The sequence below is a fragment of the Festucalex cinctus genome, chromosome 7, assembly GCF_051991245.1.
Source record: "Festucalex cinctus isolate MCC-2025b chromosome 7, RoL_Fcin_1.0, whole genome shotgun sequence".
Lineage (NCBI taxonomy): Eukaryota > Metazoa > Chordata > Actinopteri > Syngnathiformes > Syngnathidae > Festucalex > Festucalex cinctus.
In genome coordinates, this window is record NC_135417.1 from 18,041,689 (window position 1) to 18,054,548 (window position 12,860).

At 37.5% G+C, this 12,860-nt stretch overlaps 1 protein-coding gene across 1 annotated transcript in view; it reads left to right on the forward strand.

Moving 5' to 3' along the window:
• tgfb2 (transforming growth factor, beta 2) overlaps positions 1–8,682 on the forward strand; it is a 38,080-nt gene extending 29,398 nt beyond the window's left edge. Inside the window, exons 3-7 of the mRNA XM_077527926.1 lie at positions 2,083–2,215; positions 2,298–2,408; positions 2,520–2,694; positions 4,342–4,495; positions 4,582–8,682. Coding sequence (XP_077384052.1) covers positions 2,083–2,215; positions 2,298–2,408; positions 2,520–2,694; positions 4,342–4,495; positions 4,582–4,740 — 732 coding nt within the window. The 3' untranslated portion in view covers positions 4,741–8,682. The remainder of the gene's footprint in view (positions 1–2,082; positions 2,216–2,297; positions 2,409–2,519; positions 2,695–4,341; positions 4,496–4,581) is intronic.
• Positions 8,683–12,860: the final 4,178 nt, after the last annotated feature.

The window sequence follows — 12,860 nt, forward strand, 5'->3', positions numbered from 1 at the left end:
CATGAATGCAATTTGTTGCTTTATAAGTCTCAATTAAAACTATTTTTAATCAGGAGTGTCAGGCGATTAATATTTTTAATCGTAATTAATCGTATGTCTCCAATATGATTAATCATAAATTTTATATCTGTTCTAATTGTACAATAAAATGTACAATAAAATATTTTTCTAAGTTTTAATACTCTTGTTAACATAAAAAATTGAAACTAATAGAAATATGGCTGCATTTTTTTAGTCATTAATACAATAATTTCATAATGACTCTTTAAATTGAGTCACAATTAAAAAGATGAAAAAACGAGTGTGATACTAATTTGTGTTGAGGTCACTTTTCTGCCTCTAGATGGCATAATTGCATTTGTAAGACGTTGGTGACAGCTCAGTGCATTTTTCTTTTCACATTAAGAGTTATATAATATTTAATATATAATATGAAGTAACTTGTGAAATTCTGCACATTTTTAAAATTGTCTTCACAAATATATGCATTTTTATTACATTTATTACTGCTAGATTTTGACGTGGACGTGTATGCTGCATTGCGACTGGAATTCCCCCAGTACAGGCTTTCCAAGTAAGGGGCGGTCATTAATCGCGCGTTAAAAATAAATAAAAAAATAGTGGTGTTTAAGGAACTTTAAATTAACTCAAAATTAACACACTTATTTTTACACCCCTATTAATCATACAAACCAAAGCATTAAAGCATTGATTAAAAAAAAAAAAAAAAACTTCAATAAAAACCGGTACTAACTTAACAGTTCCGGCGAAAAAGAAATCCGAGTTGAAGCTACAGGAGTTGTGTTTTACACATTAGTTTAAGATGAGCCAAAATAAACATACGGTTCTGAAGGACAGGACAGCTGAGTAATAATAGAGGCTTGTCTGCCATCTGGTTCTGGGTCCGCTTTTGCTCCTTGACAATCCATCAAAGAGAATGGAGGCTAGGTAGAGTTCAATTCAAGCTTTGGTTTACTATGTTAATAACTGGATAGATGTTGAGATTGAATCAACAAATTAACACTTAAAAAAAACAAAAAGTTAACCATTTAACACTGGGAGAAAGTACTTTAAAAAAAAAAAAACTATCAGAGTTAAATTAACAATACAGGAGTAGACAAGTAACTCTTCTCAGAAACAATTTATTCTCTTATTACTCTCTTGGTTCGTGTTAGTGTGACTCCTTAGAACAGTGGTGTCCAAACTACGGCCCTGAGGCCATTTGCGGTCCGCCGTCCATTATCTCGTGGCCCTCATCATATATGAAAAATCAATCATTGATTAGACTTTGACAGCTTTTCTAGATATGTAAAGAAACGATTTACAGCTTAAAAAAAAAATCTATTTTCTTAATTTTTATGAATTAAGATATTTCATTTTCAGAAGCAAAAACAATTTCCTCCACTTTTGCCTGTCTTTCAAGGTCTAATATGTGATCATATAATGATTGACTAAAATCCTTAAGCCAACACTGCTTTAAAAATTGTCAGGGGCAGGGGTGGATCTATTTTAGTAGGTTGCAGGGCTCAAGAAAAATCCCAAACTGTTTGCCTTATCATCTTTAACAGTTGTTAAAACTAACTAAAAGAACAAAAAAAATAAAAAATAAAAAAAAAATAAGAATTGCTAAAATAACTAACACATAATTGTTTGATTGTGTGGTTTTAGTGTGTTTAATCGAATCGGACAATGTCAAAATAGCCCTTAGATCATTCGATTTTTCTGTATGCGGCTCCCAAATGAAAGTTTTGACACCCCTGCCTTAGAAGTTTACCCACTGGGATTTGATCCCCATTCCCCCGAGCCCTAACTCGGCGGTGCTGCCAACACTACACATTACACATTATGAGTTAAAATCAACTCCCAAAAAATTAACCCAGAAATTTTAACACTCCAGTTTTTGCTGTTTATCAATAAGGATGGAAAGTTAGACAAATGTACAATTTTCCAATTATTTTGTATCTTATGCCTTGGATTTAACACATTCACTGCCATTGACGGAAAAAGACGTCAAATGATGCATTTTTGCTGGGCTGGCAGTGAATGTGTTAATAATGTCTCCTACCTGTTATCTATGGTCAGATTTTAGCACACAAAGACCTGACATCCCCAACCCAACGATACATCGACAGCCGAGTGGTACGAACGCAAACAGAAGGCGAGTGGCTGACCTTTGATGTAACAGAGGCAGTGAGTGAATGGATGAATCACAGAGGTGAGTGCAGTCCTACACGCATTTTATTATTGGATGACGGGCACTGTGACATCAACTTGACGTGACATGTGTCTCTCCTCAGATAGAAACAGTGGATTCAAGCTCAGCCTACATTGCCCTTGCTGTACTTTTGTTCCATCTAATAACTACATTATTCCCAACAAGAGTGAGGAGCTGGAGGCACGGTTTGCAGGTTATAAGCTTTATAAACAATGTTAGGTTAAGATTGAATCTCATTGCCGGGTAGTTACATTCGAATCTGTTACATTCTTTGAGATCAATTGCTTATGTATTTATGCTGTAGGTATTGATGACAGCTTCATCAGCGGCGGTGATCTAAAAGTATTCAAGAGGCTGCGCCACAATACTCGAGCGCCACACCTTCTAATCATGCTGCTGCCCTCGTACCGATTGGAGTCGCCGTTTCACCACAAAACTCATCGGACTAAGAGAGCCCTGGATGCAGCGTACTGCTCCAGGTACACAAATCCACTAGATCAGGATACCCAACATATGAATCAACTTGCTATTTCGACAAAAGTTGGCTTTCTAATTGTTTGTGTTGTATTGGTGATGGGTTGAATATTTGTGTTTGGGGGTGTGTCTGTGCTGCATGTGCTGATCCCCACACTAATTCTACAACCCCTAGCAAAAAGTATGGAATCACCAGTCTGACATTTTATTGTGTAGATAAAAGCATGAAACAGTCGTAAGGTCATTTCAAAGTGCAACATCTTGGTTTTCAGAAACACTAAAACAAATGAAGAAAAAACATTGTGCTGGTCAGTAAATGTGACTTTCAGAGAGCGCGTGCAGGGACATTTCTGGGGACCTACTGACTGGTTTAGTGAGTCCAAAGACTACCCCAAAATTAAACAAAACTCCACCTTTTGGAGTGGCCTTTAACCGTGGACAGTCTAAGGCACACCTGTGCACTGATCTTGGGGTCTAATCAGCATCTTGATATGGCACATTTGTGAGGTGGGATGGATTATCTCGGCAAAGGAGAAGTTCCCACTATCACAGATTTAGACTGGTTTAGACAAAAGCATTGTGGTTAGATTTTAGTTGAGTGTATGTCACAAACATGTTATTAAAACACTGGCAAACTCTTTTAGAAAGTGAAAAAAAAATGTTTTACTTCTGTCTAAAATATATCATTATTCATTAGCAGTCTAGGAATATAATCAAAAATCAATAAAATAAACCATAAATGTTAATGTCTTCTTTCTCAGTACGCTGCTAATCTATTTACATTTTCAGGAATATCGGTCCAAAATATTCAATTCATCTTCACCAAGATTTGCCAAGTCAACTCCAAAAATTGTCTTCACAATACGTTCTATACAGCACCACTAATCTAAACGAGACATTCTGATTAATATTGGGTTTGTGAAATAGCAGCAGCAGAATCAACCCGAGTTACTTAGGGCTCAGGTAACCACCAATCAATGGCTCACCTGTTTTCTGAAACTGAGCCATGATTGGTCGTTACCTGAGCCCCGAGCAACTGTGATGTCATTTTCATGTCATGGCCTCTCCCTGAGATGGATAAAAACGGGTAGATTTTGCTACTTTATTCTTACAACACAAACTCAATATTCATGCAGAATGCTGATTTTACAAAGAATATTTTTTTCTATTGATATAAAAACATGGAACCTACCAAAAGAAAGATTAGAGTCTCTTCTTTCATCAGGAATAGTTTATTTATATCTGTTTTCGTTTTCCAGCAATTGGCATGAGAATATAGCAAAGTTTCATCGTTATTCACAAATCTGTTTAAAGCTGTGGCGGAAACAGCTTTTTGCAACATGGCCCTGGTTGATCTCTTATACTCTTCTGCCACCTGCTGGCCGTTTTTGTAATAACTAGCATTGCTTCAAACGTTCTCTTCAGTTCAGAGGGTGCATCAAAGCCTTCTGTATGTTCGAGAATTTAAAAAACAAAACAAAACATAAAAAACGTGTTTTTTGGACACTGGTGATATTTAAAATAGAACGTATTTATATGTTTTTGGGAGCAAATGAGTTAAATGTGTTTGATTGATGGAAAAGGTGCTTAAATATCACATAAGAGCAGAACTATCAAACTGACACCTCATCTTATCCTTTTCTGAATTGTAGAAACGTTCAAGACAATTGCTGCTTAAGGACCCTCTACATTGACTTCAAGAAGGACCTCGGCTGGAGGTGGATTCATGAGCCGAAGGGCTACGAGGCCAACTTTTGTGCTGGAGCCTGTCCTTATCTATGGAGTGCTGACACACAGCATGCCAAAGTACTTATAAGCTTTACAAAAAAAATTAATCAATTGTGAGTGAGGAATTGTTCACAATAAAGTTAGCGGTTTGATTGTGTTTGCAGGTGTTAGGCCTTTACAACACGATTAACCCCGATGCGTCAGCGTCACCCTGCTGCGTGTCCCAGGACCTGGAACCCCTCACCATCCTCTACTATATCGGCAAGACGCCGAAAATAGAACAGCTCTCCAATATGAAGGTCAAGTCTTGCAAGTGCAGCTAGAAACGAAGCCAGCACAGGCCACACCCACCTTCCTTCACACAATAACGCACACACACAAATGGCAACCATGCTATCTCTTCTATTTTCACTCACACGGGCCAGTGTCATATGTTCAACATTAGAGAGGTACTGAACAAATAAACCTCATTCCAAACTGGCACTGCAGCGCTCTTACAAATACGCGACACAGATCGTGATTCCATGAAGACTTTGATGCCACGTGCCTTGTATTTGTTTTTTCCATGCTGTTTAGCAGGCAGCAAATCTGGCTCGTGGGTAAATATTTTGATGATGAACATCAGTCCAAGTTGAAGTGCGCCTCCAGTTTGCGGCGCCCTGCTTGCTTTGCCAAGAATCGGCCCCTGTCGGCTATCAGATGTCAAGATTCAACCTGTCATTTCCAATCAAGCCGCTTTCTCCTGGAAGGGTAACAGTGCAGTTATTTTTGGTGCTAACAGAGTTAGGCCGAGGTATTGTTCCCATGCAGGGCTAGAAAAAAAGGGCTAGAAGAAAAAGAATCCCTTACTATTTCTTAATGATGTTGACAACCTTGAAATGACTGAATATGTAAACAAGACTAAGGCAATGTGCAGTACAACAGCGTATTAGGACCACGTATAAATTAAAAAAAATATATACATATATTGTTCACTCACAAATTTACGAGAAATAAACTTGCAGATTAGCAACAACAAAAAACTCAGAAACTTGCGAGAAATACACGTAGCGTAGATATAGTCTGGAACACTCTGTAAAATAATAAGGCAGGACGGAGACGGATTTCTTCTTGAACTTTACTCGAGTCACACATGGCAGCTACAGCAACAACACTTCCTGACCCCCTATCAGCTGACTAACACTAACCAATCAGAAGCTAGCAGACTTTAGGTAAATGCAAGTGAATGACTGAGAACAGCAGATGCAACACTTGTATCCAACGCTTCAAATTGCGAATGCTTAATATGATATGGTTAATCTCTGCTAAACCCGGCCGGCCTGGCACAAATTTTCTCGCAAATCTGCAAGTTTATTTCTCGTTAATTTGTGAGTTTTTTTCTTGCAAATTTGCCACTTCATAATATCACAAATTTGCGAGTTTATTTCTTGTAATTTTGTGATTTTTTTTCTTGCAAATTTGCCACTTAATGATGTCACAAATCTGCAAGTTTTTTCTCATAAATGTGTTTTTTTTTTCTCGCAAATTTGCCACTTTGTAATGTCGCAAATATGAGTTTTTTTCTTGTAAACTTGTGAGTTTTTTTCTCCTCACAAATTTGCCACTTTGTAATGTCACAAATGAGTTTTTTCTCGTAAATTTGTTTTTTCTCTGAATATTCCCCCACGAACGAAGTATATATATTTATACTTGCTCCTAATACGCCGTTATAATGTGCGTTATGTTTACCATACAATTATTATTCATTACAGCTGTCTTTCAGAGAAACGAAGTGAAATTAATGGAAAGCCAGTTTTAATGAGATCCAGTTTTGACTCGCCTCATTTTTCCTCAAAATGAAAAAAAAGCACCAGTTATAGCTCTGTCCCTCATTACCTAATTTGGCAGAATTGTTGTATTATTCAGTTGTGTTCGTAGGTCAGTTTTGCCTGACTGACAAAACAGAAGAGTTACAAATGACAGCTGACTTGTCGCTACATGAGCTATCATAATATTAGATGGCATCCTAGATTAGGGTTTCCCGACCTTCAGTCGGTCAAAGCACACGTTTTACATTGAAAAGATCTCATAAAACACAATTTCGCAACAAGTACAAAGTACAAAGACTAGTACGAAGTACAACAAGTACGAAGACTGACTTGATAATGATGATTAAGGCCCTATTTTCTAAGACGTTAAAAACAGCTGCATCTTTATTTTCATGCCTCCAAGCGCCCAGGGGAGCCGCTTCGATTTCGCGGAAGTGGGCTGCATTCCCTCCCACAATGGCAACAATGCCCATTTCTACCTGCACTAGTCTAGGAGAATAGCAAAAGAAAGAAAGCTGCAAACATTTTGCGCGAGACTTGCGCTGGACACAAAAATAGGGCCCCTGGTCTCAATTTACTCAGAAACTGACTTGACAGTGTGAAATGTGGCTCTTTGTAAATTCTTCTTTGTAAAATCTTTGTACACAAAGCTGATCTACATTATTCTGTTTATGAATGAAAACGTGGAAAATTTTATTGTACCTTCTGCCTTCAAATGGAAGAGCATTTAATTGTTCTCCCTGCCACTATACGTCATTGGCATAGATAGATGAAGATATGTACTTTTTTATTATTATTATTTGTGACAAATTAAGTAGAATGTTTAATTTTGTGTGCCACACCCCCTCCCTGTTTGGGAATCATTGCCCTAGATAGCCTTGTCATATGTTGATATTAATGTTTGAAGAACAGTGACACTAACATGAGCACCCCCCAAATTCCCCCAGTCAACATGAATCACCTCACGCACTTGTCATATGAGACAGAATAAGGCAAACACTGGAAGTTATGTGATACGTATCTATATGTGAAATGACACAGATCCACCCTCAATCCATCTTTTGTGCTCTCCTTTATTCATTCACGTTGCATCCTCATTTGCAATTGTCTTGTTTTTTGTATTCTAGTTATGTTTAATGTATTCATTGTTTTGCTATTTAAGATGTTCGTGCTTCAAGAAACTTTGAATATATTTGAGAAGTGGACGGTTTCCTTTGCGTTGTGGAAATGGAACCTCTTCAAACTTTTGTATCTTTCAGGTGCTCTATTAAAGATTATTTTTGTTGTAAAATGTTGGTAGTTTGGGAAATAACTGCTGTCAGCTTATCTGGTGAAAGTGCAAGCAACTTCTACTTGTGTTCCAGAAGTGCAGCTTGATTTCCAAAACTTTTTTTTGCAAAACAGCTGACTCTACAGTATGAGATATATATTTCTGTCATAAAAACATTGTTTGCCAGCGCTGCAATCTGATTTTTGCAGCAAATTGATGGCTTTTCTGTATCATTGTTTTGCATTACAAAGCAAAAAGCAGCTTTGAGATTGATTATTTTTTGACAGGCCAAAGACCTTTTCAGGTCGAGTGCATCTTACGAAAAGGCTAATAATGTCATTGAGTTGCTATAGTTTCCTTATGACGGTGGAAGTGACTTTTTTTTACAGCAAATATTTCAGACCACTTACTGTAGTGAGCATGTTGATAACATGGGCATTAAAGCAGTTATTATAATGCATGTCAACATTTGACATGAACAGTGCTGCAGCATTTTGTTAAATGCAAAAGACGGAAGAAGCTACTGAAATTCCTAACATTCACAATTTCATATAATGTAACCTGGCATTCATTTAATATACGATTCTTTTCCAAGAATTTTTTTTTCTTTCTTTCTTTGCTGAACTCATATTTTCTGGAAAAAACAACATTGCTTACTCATGTCCTCTTGTACGTCAATTTGGAGTAGGCTGACTTGGAGGAAATACAGCCATTCAAAACAGATCAAAACCGCAAAAGAAATTGTTGCAAATTCCAGGATCAAATATAAAAACTTTCTTTGGGAATATATGACAATTAGAAGGAATAGATTGGATATTTGCATATTAGATATTAATGGGGAACCTTATCATACAATTGTAGAGGAACAATGTCTTGTCTTGTGGCAGTATATTTCTTTACAACTAATCTGAATTTACATTTTCCTACTTTGAATCGAGTTATCACTGGGGGAAAAGTTATGCTAGTCTTCTTTTTCAATTAAGTACTTCTTTAACAGTACCTATTACTGATATGAGTTTGTATGAGTCGTGAAAAAATAATTAATAATTTCATTTGCATAGTTTATGCTTTATTCTCAAGGAAAGATAACAATTCTATTTCCAAGTTCCCCCCTAACATAATTTTTCCAGCCTTTTGTAACCTAAATGTCCGTGACTGTCACACGAGTCAGTGTGTCAACCCCCCCCCCCCCCCCCCCAAAAAAAAAAAAAAAAAAAAAAAAAAAAAAAAAAAAACTATATTATAATAAACGCTGAGTACAATTATTGAGATTCGCCCAATTGTTAAATATTCTTATACTAGAAGATGAGGCCTTTCAAATGTTTTAATGATCCAAGAACGTTACAAAATGTATTGATCGGTCAAATTCCACTTCCTGAACTTAATGTTATCGATGAGGCTTACTGTATTTCTGCTAACATAAAGCGTTGTTTCACCCCCAATTTCTGTCTGTCAATAGCTTTTAAAACAAATTGCACTGATGCTGTTTTATTTTTAGTATCTTCTTACTTTCATATTATTTTTAATTAATTAAAACACTCTCAATCTCCACCTTCATCAAACAAGGAATGTCGATGACCAGCCCAATTGGGCAATTGGTGCCAGTGGACATCCTGACGAGCAGGGAAAAAAAGATTCCCACACACATTTTTTTTTGTCAGAGCAGAGCTGTTGTTGTTGTTGTTTTTTTTACGTGTATTTGTTGTTTTTAATGATGTGACCCACTATATTGTACTGCAGGTATACTGTGGCACTAGTGGTAAATAAATTATTTATGTTTCAAATAATTCACTGTGTCATTATTGCAATGGGTTGTATGAAGAGAGCCGCAGTCTCCCGTTAAAATCGTTTTAAGTATGAACAATGCAGCTATATTTTTCCTCTCCACATTTTGCAGACAGATAAGCAGAAAATGTGAAACAAAGTTTTTAGTTCACTTAATCCTTTCTGTTGGCCTCCGTCATTCCAAACCTCAGTCTGAACACTCATGTCGTTTCTTCCTGCCAATGCCTGATTAAAACTGCAGTTAAGTTTAGACCAACTTGATGGGCTCTATACCTCACAAATCAAAGCTGCATGCCAGTGTTGGAAGTTGTAATCAGTTGCTTAACCATACAAGTATGACTAATACAGTGGCACGGTTTACACAAGTTTAAATGATAGTACATAAATCTGCAGCTAAACGGTCATACAATTTATGACACATTCAGAGTTTCCATCTTTATCTTCGTCTTCTGTGCTGACCTTATAATCAGCTTTTATTTGAGGACGTCAGAAATGAGGGAGAAAGTGCAAAATGGGAATTTATTTTTAAAGCAACATGGTGAGAAAGGAATCAAGCGTGTCTCATCTTAGGCAATTGTCACCACACTGAATCTATTTTAGTCCGCTCATGTTTAAAAGTGGTCATTTGAGGGATATACAGTACAGAACAAGAATACCAACCAGTGGTGGCTGGTCAACAGCGCCGCCCTTCTGCTCAGTTGCGTAACCCACTGAAATGGTGAAAGAAAGTAGCTTGTACCCTCACCTTTCCAAGTTAGCACAGTGTTACTTGGCTGTACCTGGAACCTCTATCTTTTACTAGAAAACAAGAACACCTTTATTTTTCTTGGGCAAAACACAGAAATGTATTGAAACGTTTTGTTAAAGGTGCTGTCTGCCAGTTTCACTCTGGAAAAGGCACTTTTTAGATACAGGATGCACACACTTTAACTCCTTCTCAGTCTACTCCTCTAGGCTTAAGTTAATGTATGGTTGTGATTTTTTTAATTTACCCCCAACATCCAGCCTATATTTTACCATTTTGTGTTTGTTTTGTCAACAACGGGACGTTTCTGGGTGGTGTCTGTGGACAGACGGTTGTTTCCCCCTCCACCCAATCGCAGAGTGGGGGTTGGGAGTGGGCGTGGCTGGAGCGGCGGGGGGCGTGTAGGCAGACGGGTTGTTTGTTTACGAGTAGAGTGATTAGAGTGATCAGAGGCAGGGGGGCGGTGGGCAGAGACAGGGGGTGTGAACGTTGAGCTCGTGTGGGTTGAGCCATGGGAGGCGCCCATTTTGAATTGTTTGTTTACAAACAGAAACGGTTCGTTTACTAACAGAAACTGTCAAACCTACTCACAGGCCCTTTAAGTGTTTTAGTATTATTATTATTACAGCAGTTCTGGTTTATTTATATGCAGCTAAAGGCAAGGCAAGGTAGCTTTATTTACTGTATATATTGCGTTTCATACAGAAGCTAACTAAAAGTGTTTCACATAATTAAAAGTAAAACATTTAAAAACAATAGAACTGAAGATATTGTGTGACCATTCATGTGCCTGTATAGTAAAAACCCAATTGGTCACGTATCTCAAAACAAGGTAGTGACGTGCAATAGCAGTGCGGCAAGAACAACATTTTGAACAAAATCACATATCAAGCAAAATGCCTATTTTTTTGTACCGTCACAAAACCGCAACGTCATTGAGCCAACTTTAGTACCGTGAATATTTTGACATCCATAATTAATTATCAGGTTTTTTCCTCAAATTCATCTGTCAGGCAGCAGCTCGCTAGTTGCTTACCAACCACTAGTGTAAAGGATTTTGCCACACGGGCTCAAGAAGACTTCTGAAAACTATTGTCAAGTAACACAGTTCGTTACTATCTACAAATACTAGTTAAAGAGCTATTATGCATAGCGAAAGCCATTGATCAACAACAGCTAAAACGCACTGCCGGCTTCTTTGGGCTTGAGCTCATCTGAGAAGGACAAAAGCAAATTGGAAAAGTGTGCTGTGGTCTGATGAGTCCATATTTCAAATTATTTTTGGAAGTACACATACACCATTTAAAAAAAAAAAAAGTTCTTAGGAAAATAACTTCACATTGTACTCTTCCAACTGGTTGTAAATGGTTGACTCATATACATACATATATATATATATACATACATACATACAAATCAGCGGTTGGTATGTTGTTTGCCTGATAGGCTGAGGCTATTTTGCTTCGTTGTCAAACTATAGACCATGAAAACCAGACAAACAAGACAAAGATGGAAAGTATTTATCCCTTAAGTCCTTGTTTTACCGCAAATGAAAAGAACAGCAAGTAACAGAAATGTGTTGTGATCATTACAAAGGCTTTGCAGGCATTAACCCAAGTGAGAATTATGCTCCTGACCATTAAGAGATGAATGATAAATTTAAAACATAATGACATGATGCCACAGACAACTATAGAAAGTTGAGAGAGAAAACCGCTTGAACAATAGCTTCTTGTGGGCCCTTCAATTCACTGCTTGATACCGTTTGAGGAAACAAAAGATATAATATTTAAGCGCCTTGCCTCAAAACTCAAAATTATAAAAATAATTCTCAACAGAACTAATGCAGTTGCAAACTATGACCTAACAACCTTAACAATGTGCCTTCACTCTTTCTTGTTACATGTTAGCTCACCTTCTGTTAGCATGATAGCATTCAAAGTATCTCAGGATTAAACATTGTCGTGCATGCCCACTGAGGTTCCAGGAATAACACAATGATTCTATGCAGGCTGTTACAATTCTTGCTAGGCTTAGAATTGATCTTACCTGACCAATATCAGATACACAAATGCAGGGTAATAATTTAAAATTTCCACAGGAATATTTCGAGTTAGCGAGAAAATGTCAACGTCTTGCGTTATGCTTTACCACCATACATATAGAGTCAATGTTGCCCATTAGTTCACTATTGTTCTTTTTAATCAGTCCGTCTCTATCTCTCCTATACCGTGCTTTCCTCCAGCCCTTCCGCTCTTTCTTTATCCCGCTTTCGCTGATAAACAGGCAAAAGAGCGGAAAGCTTACAGGTCAGGAAACCATTGTGGTTCTGTGAGGGGACCTTTTTTTCTACTTGAGGCAGGAAATTCTTGTTCATGTAAGTGTCTTTATGAGTGTTTTAAGAGTAAGACAATAATACACATTGTTGTCTTGTTTTGACCCCTGACAACTCTTATCGGGGGACCTGAAAACCAATGTTTATGGAGCATGCAACTCAAATTCCAGTTTAGAACAACCACCATAATCCATCCAGCTCTCAATTGTGCCAGATGAAGATGCTGATTAGACATATAACGGAGGATTAACTTTCAGTTACATGTTGGTTATATCCATTAATCCATGAATGTTAAGACAGGACAATTCTAGACATGTGTATGTGTGCATGCCCAATGCTTCTCTGTTGGAAAGTCTTCTTGGGATTTAAGTACCTTTTAGCACTGGTTCTCCACCCCAGTCTTCAAGTACCCCTATCCAGCTTGTTTTCCATGTCTCCCACAGCCAACACAGGTGTTTTAAACGATCAGCTAATCAGCAAGCTCTGCGTGAAGCCTGATA